Source organism: Tachyglossus aculeatus, chromosome 27 (genome assembly GCF_015852505.1).
Source record: "Tachyglossus aculeatus isolate mTacAcu1 chromosome 27, mTacAcu1.pri, whole genome shotgun sequence".
NCBI classification, from domain to species: domain Eukaryota; kingdom Metazoa; phylum Chordata; class Mammalia; order Monotremata; family Tachyglossidae; genus Tachyglossus; species Tachyglossus aculeatus.
Genome location: NC_052092.1, coordinates 659,862 through 676,715, shown reverse-complemented (window position 1 = coordinate 676,715; position 16,854 = coordinate 659,862). Strand labels below are relative to the sequence as shown.

The following is a 16,854-nucleotide window of genomic DNA, read 5'->3' as shown; positions in this document are numbered from 1 at the left end:
TAGTAAGCGCTTATCAAATTCCATCGTGATTATTATTGGGAGAGGACAGTAGAGTTGGTGGACTTGATCTCTGTTACCAAGTGGGAAGCAGGCCCAGTTAATGAGTGGTATTTATTGAGCGCTTATTTTGTGCCCGGCATGGCATTGTATGTATTGAGCGTCCGGGAGAGGACAGTAGAGTTAATAGGCGGTGCCCCTGAAGGAGCTTACAGTCGCCTCCTAAACCGTCCTCCCAATTAAGAGAAGCAGCGTGGCTCAGTGGCTTTGGAGTCAGAGGTCGTGGGTTCAAATCCCGGCCCCGCCAATTGTCAGCTGCGTGACTTTGGGCGAGTCACTTCACTTCTCTGTGCCTTAGTTCCCTCATCTGTAAAATGGGGATGAAGACTGCGAGCCCCACGTGGGACAACCTGATCACCTTGTATCCCCCCAGCGCTTAGAACAGCGCTTTGCACGTAGTAAGCGCTTAACAAATACCATTTTAAAAAAATTAACAGCTCTCCTCCCTCCTGGAGTTCTCTACAGAGAGGCTGTGGAGCCAATCTTAACTTCTAAATTCCAATTATAATAACAGTATTTGCTTTGTGTTTACCGTTGGGAGAAGATACAAGGTATCAAACTCAGCCCCCGTCCCCCACGGGGCTTATAGGCCCATTTTATACTTGAGGAAACTGAGGCACAGAGAGATTGAACGACTTGCCCAAGGTCACCCAGCTGGCAAGTGGCGGAGCTGGAATTAATAATAATAATTGTGGTATTTGTTAAGCGCTTACTACTGTGCCAGGCATTTTTGTAAGCGCTGGGGTGGATACAGGCAAAGAGAGTTCATTCATTCCGTCGTATTTATTGAGCGCTTACTGTGTGCAGAGCACTGTACTAAGCGCTTGGGACGTGCAAGTTGGCAACGTAGAGAGACGGTCCCTACCCAACAGCGGGTCGTGGGTTCAAATCCCGGCTCCGCCAATTGTCAGCTGGGTGACTTTGGGCGAGTCACTTCGCTTCTCTGGGCCTCAGTCACCTCTTCTGGAAAATGGGGATTAAAAGGGGAGCCCCACGTGGGACAGCACGAGAAGCAGCGTGGCTCAGTGGAAAGAGGCCGGGCTTTGGAGTCAGAGGTTGTGGGTTCAAATTCGGCTCCGCCAATTGTCAGCTGGGTGACTTTGGGCGAGTCACTTCGCTTCTCTGGGCCTCAGTCACCTCTTCTGGAAAATGGGGATTAAAAGGGGGAGCCCCATGTGGGACAGCACGAGAAGCAGCGTGGCTCAGTGGAAAGAGCCCGGGCTTTGGAGTCAGAGGTCGTGGGTTCAAATCCCGGCTCCGCCAATTGTCAGCTGTGTGACTTTGGGCGAGTCACTTCACTTCCCTGGGCCTCAGTCACCTCTTCTGGAAAATGGGGATTAAGAGCGTGAGTCCCATGTGGGACAACACGAGAAGCAGCATGGCTCAGTGGAAAGAGCCCAGGCTTTGGAGTCAGAGGTCGTGGGTTCAAATCCCGGCTCCGCCAATTGTCAGCTGTGTGACTTTGGGTGAGTCACTTCACTTCTCTGGGCCTCAGTCACCTCTTCTGGAAAATGGGGATTAAAAGGGGGAGCCCCACGTGGGACAACACGAGAAGCAGCGTGGCTCAGTGGAAAGAGCCCGGGCTTTAGAGTCAGAGGTCGTGGGTTCAAATCCCGGCTCCGCCAATTGTCAGCTGGGTGACTTTGGGCGAGTCACTTCGCTTCTCTGGGCCTCAGTCACCTCTTCTGGAAAATGGGGATTAAAAGGGGGAGCCCCACGTGGGACAGCACGAGAAGCAGCGTGGCTCAGTGGAAAGAGCCCGGGCTTTGGAGTCAGAGGTCATGGGTTCAAATCCCGGCTCCGCCAATTGTCAGCTGGGTGACTTTGGGCGAGTCACTTCACTTCTCTGGGCCTCAGTCACCTCTTCTGTAAAATGGGGATTTAAAGAGTGAGCCCCATGTGGGACAACACGAGAAGCAGCGTGGCTCAGTGGAAAGAGCCCAGGCTTTGGAGTCAGAGGTTGTGGGTTCAAATCCCGGCTCCGCCAGTTGTCAGCTGGGTGACTTTGGGCAAGTCACTTCACTTCTCTGGGCCTCAGTCACCTCTTCTGGAAAATGGGGATTAAAAGGGTGAGCCCCATGTGGGACAACACGAGAAGCAGCGTGGCTCAGTGGAAAGAGCCCGGGCTCTGGAGTCAGAGGTCGTGGGTTCAAATTCCGGCTCTGCCAATTGCCAGCGGTGTGACTGTGGGCAAGTCACTTCACTTCTCTGGGCCTCAGTTACTTCATCTGTAAAATGGGGATTAAGACTGTGAGCCGCCTGTGGGACAACCTGATCACCGTGTAACCTCCCCAGCGCTTAGAACAGTGCTTTGCACATAGTAAGCGCTTAATAAATGCTTTTATTATTAAAGGTCATGGGTTCAAATGCTGGCTCCGCCAATTGTCAGCTGTGTGACTTTGGGCAAGTCACTTCACTTCTCTGGGCCTCAGTCACCTCTTCTGGAAAATGGGGATTAAAAGGGTGAGCCCCACGTGGGACAACACGAGAAGCAGCATGGCTCAGTGGAAAGAGCCTGGGCTTTGGAGTCAGAGGTCGTGGGTTCAAATCCCAGCTCCGCCAATTGTCAGCTGTGTGACTTTGGGCAAGTCAGTTCACTTCTCTGGGCCTCAGTTACTTCATCTGTAAAATCAATCAATCAATCGTATTTATTGAGCGCTTACTGTGTGCAGAGCACTGTACTAAGCGCTTGTAATCCACTGCCTCATCTGTAAAATGGGGATTAAGACTGTGAGCCCCCTGTGGGACAACCTGATCACCGTGTAACCTCCCCACCGCTTAGAACAGTGCTTTGCACATAGTAAGTGCTTAATAAATGCTATTATTATTAAAGGTCATGCATTCAAATCCTGGCTTCGCCAATTGTCAGCTGTGTGACTTTGGGCAACTCACTTCACTTCTCTGGGCTTCAGTTCCCTCATCTGGAAAACGGGGATGAAGACTGAGCCCCCTGTGGGACAACCTGATCACCTTGTAACCTCCCCAGCGCTTAGAACAGTGCTTTGCACATAGTCAGCGCTTAATAAATGCCGTCATTATTATTATTATTATCATTATTACTTATCAGAAGCAGTGTGACCTAGCGGAAGGAGCACGGGCCCCGGGAACCAAAGGACCTGGGTTCTAATCGCGCCTCCAGAAGCAGTGTGTCCTAGCGGAAAGACCACGGGCCTGGGAGCCAGAGGATCTGGGTTCTAATCCCGGCTCCGCCGACTCGTTTGTTGGGTGACCTTGGGCAAGTCACCCGATTTCTCTGGGCCTCAGTTTCCCCAGATGCAAAATGGGGATTCAGTCCCCGTTCTCCCTCCTTCTTAGGCTGTGAGCCCCACCCGAGGGGTCCGGGGACCTGATTAATTTGGATCCCCCCCCCCCCAGCGCTTAGCACATAGTAAACACTTAACGAGTACTGCAATGATGAAATATCCGGTTCGAAAGGAGTAATCCCGGAAGGAAATTCCTTTCTCCAACTTTCCCCCGCAAAGGTCGGTGAGCGATTTTAGAGCGGCGGCTGTGGGAGCTTTGTTTTAAAGATTTGTTTTGACGTCTGCCTCCCCTCTTCTATTCATTCATTCATTCAGTCGTATTTATTGAGCGCTTACTGGGTGCAGAGCACTGTACTAAGCGCTTGGGAAGTCCAAGTTGGCAACATATAGAAACGGTCCCTACCCAGCAGTGGGCTAACAGTCTAGAAGACTGTAGACTTCTAGACTGTAAGCCCGGTGCGGGCAGGGATCGTCTCTCTCCATTGCCGAGCGCTTAGTACAGTGCTCTGCACCCAGAAGGCGCTCAGTAAATACCATTCAACGAACGAATGAATGAAAACTAACGAGGCCTGCCTTCCTACCTGCGCCGATCTTGGTGGAGTACAGCCGTGCAGGGACTGTGTCCGATTATTGCTCTGTTGGACTCTCCCAAGCGCTTAGCACAGTGCTCTGCACACAGTGAGCGCTCAGTAAGTACAACTGAATGAGTAAATGCACGGCCCTAAAGAGTCTTCCGTCCAAACCTGGAAGAAAAGCAGCTTTTTATTCAGCAGCCCTGAGTCGAACCCAAGTCTGACACGATTGCCGCATTTGTAGTAGCTCGTGTAGGGAAGGACGCTGCCGTTTGTTTCTATTTTTATTTTTTAAATGGTATTTTTGAGGCGTTTACTATGTGCCGGCAACTGTTTTAAGCGCCGGGATAGATACAGAGTTATCAGATTGGACGCGGGCCCTGTCCCACGTGAGGCTCACAGGCTTCATCCCCATTTTCCAGATGAGGTAACAGGCCCAGAGCAATCAATCAATCGGATTGAGCGCTTACTGTGTGCAGAGCACTGTACTAAGCGCTTGGGAAGTACAAGTTTGCACCGTATAGAGACGGTCCCCACCCGACAGTGGGCTCACAGTCTAGAAGGGGGTGACAGAGAACAAAACATATTAACAAAATAAAATAAATAGAATAGATATGTACAAGATAAATAGAGTAATAAATATGTACAAACATATATACAGTGAAGCAGTGAAGTGACTTGCCTAAGGTCACAGAGCAGACAAGTGGCGGAGGCGGGATTGGAACCCAGGTCCTTCCGACCCCCAGGCCACGCTGCCTCTCATGTTTTTATTTGAAATGAACACCCTTTTGATGGTATTTGAGTCGTAATCCGGTCATTCAGTCGTATTTATTGAGCGCTTCCTGTGGGCAAAGCACTGTGCGAAGCGCATAGTAAACCGGAGGGCGATCCTGGAAATAAGAATAATAACGGTATTTGGTCAACGCTTCTCCCCCTGTAAACTGTAAACTTCTCCCACTGTACTTTAGTACAGTGCTCGGCACACAGTAAGCGCTCAATAAATACGATTGAGTGAATGAATGAATGAATGAACTGCAAGCTAGTTGTGGGCAGGGATTGGGTTTACAATTTCTCTTCTATTATACCCTCCCAAGCGCTTAGTACGGTGCCCTCCACACTGTAAGCTAGACTGTGAGGCCCACTGTTGGATAGGGACTGTCTCTATATGTTGCCAGTTTGTACTTCCCAAGCGCTTAGTACAGTGCTCTGCACATAGTAAGCGCTCAATAAATACGATTGATGATGATGATGGTGTAAGCGCTCAGTAAATAGCATCGATTGATGTGCCAAGCACTGCAGTAAATTCCAGGGTCGAGAGCGGGTGATGCGTTTGGATACGGTCACTTGACTTCTCTGTGCCTCAGTTACCTCGTCTGGAAAATGGGGATTAAGATTGTGAGCCCCAAGTGGGACAACTTTGATTACCCTGTATCTACCTGGTGCTTGGCACATAGTAAGCGCTTAACAAATACCATCAGTATCATTATTATTATTATAATACAGTCCCTGCCCCCATCGGGACTCAGTCAGAGGGAGAAGGGGGGGAAGGAAAGGTATTTCATCCGCATTTGGCAGTTGGAAAAAGAGGCACCGAGGAGCGAAGCAGATGAGCGGCGGAGCATTAAAAAACCCTCCGGTTGTGTTAGTAATACTGCCAAGCCATCAATCCAAGAGCAGTGGTATTTACTGAGCGCTTTCCGTGGACAGAGCACCTTGCTAAACGCTTGGGAGAGTCCAAGGCGTGCACAGTTCCCACCCTTGACATCTTACGCTGGGAAAAATCTAGCGGGGGAGACCGTAAAATACATTCAGGTAAGGCACGAACCAGCTATAAATCAATCAGTGATATTTATTGAGCGCTTACTCCGTGCAGACCCGGCCTGTTTTAACTCCAGCTGGATTTTTGAGCTTGGGTTTGTCGGGGGGTGGTCACCCTTCGAAGCCCGTAGTGGAGAAACTGAGGTCTGGTTCCGTCGGGTCCCGGGGAAAGGGTTGGGAATCGCTACTGGTGCGGAGCGTCGGCAGAAGACTGTGAGCCCGCTGTCGGGTAGGGACCGTCTCTAGATGTTGCCAACTTGGACTTTCCAGGCGCTTAGTACAGTGCTCTGCACACAGTAAGCGCTCAATAAATGCGATTGAAGAAGTCAGCGTCCCCGAGAGCCGTGCTGGAAATTTTCAGCCCACGCGAAAAAAATGCTGAAAATGGCAAGGCCCGGCCCCGCGGACCCCTCAGTGAGTTCTTCCGTTTGCCACCCGACTCTCGTTCGTTGTAGAAATAATAATAATGGTGGTATTTTCAAGCGCTTAGTATGTGCCAAGCGCTGGGGTAGATACAGGGTAATCAGGTTGTCCCCCGTGGGGCTCACAGTCTTCATCCCCGTTTGACAGATGAGGGAACTGAGGCCCAGAGAAGCGAAGTGACTCGCCCAAGGTCACACAGCAGACGAGTGGCGGAGCCGGGATTAGAACCCATGACCTCTGACTCCCAAGCCCGGGCTCTTTCCACTGCGCCGCACTGCCCAGGCGCCTGGTAGATACGACAGACTGACAGACGAAAGGTCCAGTTCGGAAGCCTGCAGTCGCGAAATGCATTCATTCATTCATTCATTCATTCAGTCGTATTTATTGAGCGCTTCCTGTGTGCAGAGCACTGGACTAAGCGCTTGGGAAGTCCAAGGCGGCAACATCTAGAGACGGTCCCTACCCAACAGCGGGCTCACAGTCTAGAAGGGGGAGACAGACCACAAACCATATTAACAAAATAAAATAAATAGAATATGTACAAATAAAATAGAGTAATAAATCCGTACAGAATATGTACAAATAAAATAAATAGAGTAATAAATCCGTACAAACTTATATACATATATACAGGTGCTGTGGGGAGGGGAAGGAGGTAAGGCGGAGGGGCCCTGTATCCGCCTAAAATGCATCTTAGCCTGAGTGATTCATTCATTCATTCAGGCTTCCCAAGCGCTTAGTACAGTGCTCCGCACACAGTAAGCGCTCAATAAATGCGATTGAATGAATGAATTCAGTCATATTTATTGAGCGCTTACCTTGGGCAGAGCACTGTCAGCAGTGACCTACAGACATACAGAGATGGTCCCTACCCAACAACGGGCTCACAGTTTGTTATTCTGCACTCAGTGACGATTCGAAAGCCTATTCACTGAAGTATTTCTTTCCCCTTTATTTTCAAGCGCTTAGTACAGTGCTCTGCACACAGTAAGCGCTCAGTAAATACGATTGATGATGATGACCTCTGATTGGTCAGTTCGGCTCCCGGCTGGTTCTTCCGCAGGCATTCCTATATAATAATAATAATAATAATGATGGCATTTATTACTTTCCCAAGGTCCTTTCCTGCCAATATTGCTGTATGGTGGTAATAATAATAATGATGATGGCATTTATTAAGCGCTTACTATGTGCAAAGCACTGTTCTAAGCGCTGGGGAGGTTACAAGGTGATCAGGTTGGCCCACGGGGGGCTCACAGTCCTCATCCCCATTTTCCAGATGAGGGAACTGAGGCACAGAGAAGACTTGCCCAACGTCATCCGGCTGACAGTTGGCGGAGCCGGGATTTGAACCCGTGACCTCTGACTCCAAATTCCTGGCTCTTCCCACTGAGCCACGCTGCTTCCCACTCTCCCAACGCTTAGTACAGTGCTCTGCACACACTAAGCACTCAATAAATACGATTAAATTCATTCATTCAATCGTATTTATTGAGCGCTTACGGTGTGCAGAGCACTGTACTAAGCGCTTGGGAAGTACAAGTTGGCAACATATAGAGACGGTCCCTACCCAAGAGTGATTAAATGAATTCTTTCAGTCATAAGTATTGAGCACTTACTGTCTGCAGAGCACTGTACTAAGCGCTTGACTTCCATGGGCATATCCTCCAGATGGGAAGGCAGGGAAAGCGTCTGCTAATTCCGCCGCATTGCCCTCACCCAAGCGCTTAGTACAGTGCCCTGCACACGGTAAGCGCTCAGTAAATACCATTAACTGATTGGCCTATGGTCCCCTGTTGGCTCCTTGTGGGCATAATTCGCATTTACTGACTCTATTGTCCTCTCCCAATAATAATAATAATAATGACGGCATTTATTGAGCGCTTACTATATGCAAAGCACTGTTCTGAGCGCTGGGGGGGTTACAAGGCGACCAGGTTATCCCACAGGGGGGCTCACAGCCTTCATCCCCATTTTACAGATGAGGGAACTGAGGCCCAGCGAAGTGAAGTGACTTGCCCAAAGTCACCAAGTCCCAAGCGCCTAGTACAGGGCTCTGCACACAGTAAGCGCTCAATAAATATCACTGCTCGATTTACAGTTGGTTCGTTCCTTACCTGAATGTATTTTACAGCCTCCCCCGCTAGATTTTACCAGTGTAAGACGTCTAGGGTGGGGACTGAGCTCTGTCCACGGAAAGCGCTCAGTAAATACCTTTGCTCTTGGATCTATCATCATCAGTCGTATTTATTGAGCGCTTACTATGTGCAGAGCACTGTACTAAGCGCTTGGGAAGTACAAATTGGCAACATATAGAGACAGTCCCTACCCAACAGTGGGCTCACAGTCTATCTATGTATCTGTCTATGTGATGCCAATTTGTACTTCCCAAGCGCTTAGTACAGTGCTCTGCACATAGTAAGCGCTCAATAAATACGATAATAAATAAAAAAATAAAAATAAATAAACATCTATCGTTTGGCAGTATTACTAATGGTAATTTGAATGCAGTATTTTTATTATCGGGGTTTCCCGCGGTAATAAAATGGTTCCCCTCCGTCCCCCCCCTTCCCATACACCTTCGGGAAAACTCTGATCTCCATAGTAACTCCTGCTTCATTAATAGGGAGTGGAATATTTCCAAGACATGTAGATTTGCCTTCTCAGAGTTACAGGGGAATGCAGGTTGCAGCCCGCATTTATTTTCCTTGCTCCACTCCGTAGCGGGAGTGGAGTTAAGCCACCGTCTGAATAACTCAAAAGAGTTATTTCCATCCTTCCTTGCCGGAAGCCGGTCCGAGCGGGGCACTGCGATTTAAAAATCCGCGTTAAACTCGCCGTTTCTAAACCGCTCGCGACCTGGAATCCGTTTCCTTTCGGATTCCTGGGTGCCGCCAGGGAGATCCGTCTTTCCCAAGTGGGCCGAGCCCGAAATGGAGAGAAGCAGGCCGGCGCCAGGCGTGCGGAGAGAAAATGGAAATAGGGCGCGTAAAGTGGGAGCGACGTTAAGCAGGCCAAAATTGAGGCCGGCGGAGAGGAAGGAATACCGTCCCTCACCTCCTCCGGCCGCGCTTTCGATAGCCTCCGGCCGCTAAGGACTGGAGATGATGGTCGTCGCTGCAAAATGGGCAGCCAGATACGTGTTTTCCCAGTTATCTCTTTCCACCCTCCAAAGTAGGATGGATCGGGACGATTCCGGCCCGAGGCCCTGCTGGAATTTCCCACCAGACCCGCCTGTCCCCCTGGTAGGAGCGCGAGGACGGACGGAGAGTAACTGGAAGCCCGCCGGTATCGTCTGGGCCTTTAGGATCGGAAATGGGAACGAATTCATGGGGCTCTCCCCCGGATTGGCACTGCCCTAAAAAACGTGGGGAAGGCGAACCGCCACCGCAGAAACAAATGCAGATATAGACAGTGGAGCGTTGTTGTGTGATAGTCATTCATTCATCCAGTCAGTCGTATTTATTGAGCGCTCACTGTGTAGAATCAGAAATGGAAACGAATTCTTGGGGCTCTCCCCCGGATGGCACTGCCCTAAAAAACGTGGGAAAGGCGAACCGCCACCGCAGAAACAAATGCAGATATAGACGGTGGAGCGTTGTTGTGTGATAGTCATTCATTCATTCATTCAGTTGTATTTATTGAGTGCTTACTGTGTAGAATCAGAAATGGGAACGAATTCTTGGGGCTCTCCCCCGGATGGCACTGCCCTAAAAAACGTGGGAAAGGCGAACCGCCACCGCAGAAACAAATGCAGATATAGACAGTGGAGCGTTGTTGTGTGATAGTCATTCATTCATCCGGTCAGTCGTATTTATTGAGCGCTCACTGTGTAGAATCAGAAATGGAAACGAATTCTTGGGGCTCTCCCCCGGATGGCACTGCCCTAAAAAACGTGGGAAAGGCGAACCGCCACCGCAGAAACAAATGCAGATATGGACGGTGGAGCGTTGTCGTGTGATAGTCATTCATTCATTCATTCAGTTGTATTTATTGAGTGCTTACTGTGTAGAATCAGAAATGGGAACGAATTCTTGGGGCTCTCCCCCGGATGGCACTGCCCTAAAAAACGTGGGAAAGGCGAACCGCCACCGCAGAAACAAATGCAGATATAGACAGTGGAGCGTTGTTGTGTGATAGTCATTCATTCATCCGGTCAGTCGTATTTATTGAGCGCTCACTGTGTAGAATCAGAAATGGAAACGAATTCTTGGGGCTCTCCCCCGGATGGCACTGCCCTAAAAAACGTGGGAAAGGCGAACCGCCAACCGCAGAGACAAATGCAGATATAGACGGTGGAGCGTTGTTGTGTGATAGTCATTCATTCATCCGGTCAGTCGTATTTATTGAGCGCTCACTGTGTAGAATCAGAAATGGAAACGAATTCTTGGGGCTCTCGCCCGGATGGCACTGCCCTAAAAGACGTGGGAAAGGCGAACTGCCAACCGCAGAGACAAATGCAGATATAGACGGTGGAGCGTTGTTGTGTGATAGTCATTCATTCATTCGTATTTATTGAGCGCTCACTGTGTAAAATCAGAAATGGAAACGAATTCTTGGGGCTCTCGCCCGGATGGCACTGCCCTAAAAAACGTGGGGAAGGCGAACCGCCAGCCGCAGAAACAAATGCAGATATAGACGGTGGAGCGTTGTTGTGTGATAGGCATTCATTCATTCAGTCAGTTGTATTTATTGAGCGCTCACTGTGTAGAATCAGAAATGGAAACGAATTCTTGGGGCTCTCCCCCGGATGGCACTGCCCTAAAAGACGTGGGAAAGGCGAACTGCCAACCGCAGAGACAAATGCAGATATAGACGGTGGAGCGTTGTTGTGTGATAGTCATTCATCCGGTCAGTCGTATGTATTGAGCGCTCACTGTGTGCAGAGCACTGTACTAAGTGCTTGGAAAGCACAGTTCAGCAACAGAGACAGTCCCCGTCCACAAAAGGGCTCACAGTCTTGAAGGGGGGAGACTGACGTCAAAACAAGTAAACAGGCATCAATAGCATCAATATAAAGAAATAGATGGGGTGGGCCACAGTGTCGAAGGCAGCCGAGAGGTTGAGGAGGATTAGGAGAGAGTAGGAGCCGTTGGATTTGGCAAGAAAGAGGTCATCGGTGACCTCTGAGGGGGCAGTTTCGGTGGAGTGTAGGGGACGGAAGCCAGGCTGGAGGGGGTCGAGGAGAGCGTTGGAGTCGAGGAATTTGAGGCAGGGAGTGTAGATGACTCGTTCTAGGAGTCTGGAAAGGAAGGGTAGGAGGGAGGGAGGGCGATAACTAGAAGGGACAGTGGGGTCTTAGGATGGGGGAGACGTGGGCATGTTTGAAGGCAGAGGGGAAGTGGAGTGAGCGGTTGAAGGAACCTCATCTGGAAAGTGGGGATCAAGAAGGTGAGCCCACGTGAGTCAGGGACTGTGTCCAACCTGACTAACTCGTATCTACCCCAGCGCTTAGTACAGTGCTTGGTACATAGTAAGCGCTTAACAAATACCGTAATCGTTATTATATTTACTACAGCCTGATCCAGTTGGACACAGCCCAAGTCCCAAACGGGGCGCACCGTATTAATTCCCCTTCTGCGGGTGAGAAAACCGAGACCCGGAAAGGTCGTGACTCCTCCAGGGTAACGCAGTAGGTGAGGGGTGGGGGGGAGATTTGAACCCAAGTTCCCAGATTCCCAGTTCTGTGCCCTTTTCACCAAGCCTCACTGCTTCTCCGTTAGCCGCAGAGGTGAAAGTGGGTAAAGGGAATGGAAGGACTTATGAGACGGTTCTGTTACTTGACTGAAGAGATCACTAGAGTGTAAGCTCCCTGTGGGCAGGGAATGTGTCTACCCACTCTGTTGTGCTGGACTCTCCCAGTCATTCATTCACATTTATTGGGCGCTTACTAAGAATTACTGACTATTACTATTACTAACTGGTTATTACTTACTAACTATTACTTACAATAAATGTACTAACATTTATTGGGCGCTTATTGGGCACTGTACTAAGAGCTTGGCAATAAGGAGAGGCAATCCATGCCCACAAAGGGCTTACAATCTGGAGGCGAGGAGACAGACATCAAAACAAGTGTACAATCCAGTTCCCTGCACACAGTAAGCGCTCCATAAATACCATTGGTTTTAAAAAAAGAGACAGCAGAAGAGTTGAGAGTCTTGAAGTGTCACGTGGCATGAAGTTGAGGCAGAGGGTCAGCAGTTTAGTGTGGAATTTCGGGCAAGAAGACTAACGGTTTGGCCAGTATTACCATGGCAGGCTGCAGATGAGGAAATGAAAATCATCGCGATAAAAACTTTCCGTTTCGCGCGATTTGTCCTAACCGGTCTGTGTTGTCTCTTCTGTGACTTTCTCCTTCCATTCCTCCTCTTCCCTCTCTCGCTCCTCTCCCTCCTCCTCTTCCCTCTCTCGCTCCTCTCCCCCCTCCTCCTCCTCCTCCTCCTAGTGAAAATTGTGATCCGAGGAGACAGGAACACAGGAAAAACTACTCTGTGGCACAGACTCCAAGGAAAGGCGTTCATCGAGGAGTACATTCCCACTCAAGAGATCCAGGTGACCAGCATCCATTGGAACTATAAAAGTAAGACGTGGCGGGATCGTGGGGAGGCGGGGGGCGGGAGCAGATGCTAAAGTGTTTCTACAGACCGTTGGAGGGGCACATTCACACTGCATGTCATTCATTCAGCCAGTCAGTTGTATTTATTGAGCGCTTACTTTCATTCATTCATTCATTCCGTCGTATTTATTGAGTGCTTACTGTGCGCAGAGCACTGTTCTAAGCGCTTGGGAAGTACAAATCGGCAACCCATAGAGGCGGTCCCTACCCAACAACGGGCTCACAGTCTAGAATGGGGAAACAGACAGCAAAACAAAATAAGTAGATGGGCGTCAATACCGTCCGAATAAATAGAATTATGGCTATATACACATCATTAATAAAATAAATAGAGTAATAAGTATGTACAAATAGACACAGGTGCTGTGGGGAGGGGAAGGGGGTAGAGCGGAGGGAGGAGGAAAGGAAGAAAGGGGGGTTCAGTGTGGGAAGGCCTCCTGGAGGAGGTGAGCTCTCAGTAGGGCTTTGAAGGGAGAAAGAGAGCTAGTTTGGCGGATGTGCGGAGGGATTGAATGAAATTCCGGGCCAGAGGTAAGATGTGGGCTGGGATTTGACGGCGGGATGGGTGAGAACGAGGCCCAGTGAGGAGGTTAGCGGCGGCGGAGGAGCGGAGGGTGCGGGCTGGGATGGAGAAGGAGAGGAGGGAGGGGAGGTAAGAAGGGGGCGAGGAGATGGACAGCTTTGAAGCCGATAGTGAGGAATTTTTGGCTTGACACGGGGTTGATAGGCGACCACTGGAGATTTTTGAAGAGGGGAGTGACGTGCCCAGAGCGTTTCTGCACAGAGATAATCCGGGCAGCAGAGTGAAGCGGGGAGAGACAGGAGGGTGGGAGATCAGAGAGGAGGCCGATGCAGTCATCCAGTCGGGATAGGATGAGAGATTGAATCAGCAAGGTAGCGGTTTGGATGGAGAGGAAAGGGCGGATCTTGGCGATGTTGCGGAGGTGAGACCGACAGGTTCTGGTGACGGATTGGATGTGGGGTGAATGAGAGAGCGGAGTTGAGGATGACACCAAGGTTACGAGCTTGTGAGACGGGAAGGATGGTAGTGCCGTCTACAGTGACGGGAACGTCAGGGAGAGGACGGGGCTTGGGAGGGAAGATGAGGAGCTCAGTCTTGAACATGTGTGTACGCATGCTTATTGTGTGCCGAACACTGGACTAAGCACTTGGAAAGTCCAGCTCAGCAATAAAGAGAGACAATCCCTGCCCACACCGGGCTTACAGTCTAGAAGGGGGGAGACAGACCTCAAAACAAGTCAACATGCCTCAATATAAATAAATAGAATTATAGATATATGCGCATCAAAAGCAGTCAACAGATATCAGTATAAATAAATAGGATTGTAGATTCATTCATTCATTCAATCGTATTTATTGAGCGCTTACTGTGTGCAGAGCACTGGACGAAGCGCTTGGCAGGTACAAGTTGGCAACATATAAAGACGATCCCTGCCCAGAAACGGGCTCACAGTCTAGAAGGGGGAGACAGACAACAAAACAAAACATATATATATATATGTGTGTGTGTGTATATATATATGCGTGTGTGTATATATATATATACATACATATATATATACACACATGTGTGTGTATATATATACATATATGTGTGTATATATATATACACATATATATACACACACACATATCATCATCATCAATTGTATTTATTGAGCGCTTACTGTGTGCAGAGCACTGTACTAGGCGCTTGGGAAGTACAATTTGGCAACATATAGAGACAGTCCCTACTCAACAGTGGGCTCACAGTCTAAAAGGGGGATATAGATATAGATAGATATCTATATATGTGTGTATATATAGATAGACGCACACATATAGATATATAGATATCTATATATGCGTGTATATATAGATATATACACACACATATAGCTATATATAGACAGATATCTATATGTGTGTGTATATATAGATATATGCACATCAAAACAAGGAAACAGGCATTAATATAAAGAGAATTGTATATATGTACATATAGAGAAGCACACGACCTAGTGGAAATAATAGTAATAATAACAATGGTATTTATTAAGCGTTTACTATGTGCCAGGCACTGTACTAAGCACTGGGAAGAATGCAAGCAAATCGGAATGGACACAGTCCCTGTCCCACGTGGGGCTCACAGTCTTAGTCCTCATTTTACAGATGAGGGAACTGAGGCACAGAGGAGGGAAGTGATTTGCCCAAGGTCACTCAGCAGACATGTGGCCGAACTGGGATTAGAACCCAGGTCCCTCCGACCCCCAGGCTCAGGCGCTATCCCACCGGGCCGCGTAATCCTGACTCGGCCACTTGCGTCGTGCCGGACCTTGGGCGAGTCGCTACACCCCTCTGAGCCTCAGTTTCCTCATCTGTGGGGATTCAGTTCCTGTTCTCCCTCGCGCTTATCACAGTGTTTGACACCTAGGAAGCTGTGAACAGATGCCACCGTTATTCTTGCTATCTGTCTCATTACCGACGGATCTGGCGTTTATTAGAGTATTTCTCATTGCATTAGCCGTTCCTTTATCGAGCAAGGCTCGGGTTTTCCGAGCCGGCTTCTTCCCAAAACTCCGCAGGGCGGAAAGTTCTTCGGAGCAGACGCGAAGCCAACAGCCTGGAAATAGTTGTGTTCTCTGGTATGAAGGGAAATGCACTCTGAACGGGGGAAAAAAAATTCACGTTAATGCTACACGTTTTTGAAAGTTGAAACCTCCCCCTGCAGTATCGGGGACGGCTTGGTGTGATGCCAAGTGGGAAAACAAGTAGGGTTTTGTTTCTCTTTGTTGGCTGAGGGCCGTGTTTCGGTAATAAATGGTGGGAAAAGAGGCTTCTAAAAAATTCCCAATTGCTACGTTGGATGACTCGGTCATCTGTTAAATGGGGGTTAAGACCGTGAGTCCCACGTGGGATATGGACTGCGTCCAACCTGATTGGTTTGTATTATAATAATAATAATAATAATAATAATAATAATAATGATGATGGCATTTTTTAAGCCCTTACTGCGTGCCAGGCACTGTACTAAGCGCCAGGGGTGGATCCATGGAAATGGAGTCGGACACAGTCCCCGGCCCACGCGGGGCTCCCAGACTCGGCCCCCATTTTCCAGATGAGGGAACTGAGGCCCGGAGAAGTGAAGCGACCCGGCTGAGGTCACACAACAGACGGGCGGCGGGGCCGGGATTAGAACTCATGACCTTCTTACTCCCAGGCCCGGGCTCTAGCCACTAGGCCATGCTGCTTCTCTACTCCCGGGCTTTGGAGTCAGAGGTCATGGGTTCAAATCCCGGCTCCGCCAACTGTCAGCTGTGTGACTTGGGGCAAGTCACTTAACTTCTCCGGGCCTCAGTTCCCTCATCCGTAAAATGGGGATTGAGACTGTGAGCCCCCCGTGGGACAACCTGATCACCTTGTAACCTCCCCAGCGCTTAGAACAGTGCTTTGCACATAGTAAGCGCTTAATAAATGTAAAAAATAAATACAAAAATAATACTCCCGGCAATTAGTATGGTGCCTGGAATGTAACAGATATAAAAAGGAACAAATTTAAAAAGTCACTTTGCTCAAGTGTGCTAAACTCTTTCCAGATGCGGTCCTATTGAGCAGAATTCCTGGTTCTGTGCAACTCCTGAAAACTACAAGGGATTTCATTGATTAGAGCGTTTGGTTTCATCACAAGGAAGATAATCTCTCTATTGTTGATTTAAACAACGTGTCACTTTAAAGCCGTTTGACATCAGTCAGCGGACTTTTAGTCCGTGCGGGAAATGACACGCTTTGTCAAATGGAAACCAGTCAGTTGATTCGGTTGTATTTATTGAGCGTTTACCGTGGTAATCAATGGTATTAATAATAATAATAATGATGGCATTTGTTAAGCGCTTACTATGTGCAAAGCACTCTTCTAAGCCCTGGATAATACCCACAGCACCTGTATATATGTATATATGTTTGTACATATTTATTACTCTATTTATTTATTTTACTTGTACCTATCTATTCTATTTATTTTATTTTGTTAGTATGTTTGGTTTTGTTCTCTGTCTCCCCCTTTTAGACTGTTAGCCCACTGTTGGGTAGGGACTGTCTCTAT

The 16,854-nt window shown here is 48.7% G+C and overlaps 1 protein-coding gene across 2 annotated transcripts in view; it reads left to right on the top strand.

Moving 5' to 3' along the window:
* Nucleotides 1-16,854, top strand: part of RABL6 (RAB, member RAS oncogene family like 6) — a 96,584-nt gene that overhangs the window by 8,829 nt on the left and 70,901 nt on the right. For both annotated transcript variants that reach the window (XM_038767932.1, XM_038767933.1), the window contains exon 2: nt 12,582-12,716. In XM_038767932.1, coding sequence (XP_038623860.1) covers nt 12,582-12,716 — 135 coding nt within the window. The remainder of the gene's footprint in view (nt 1-12,581; nt 12,717-16,854) is intronic.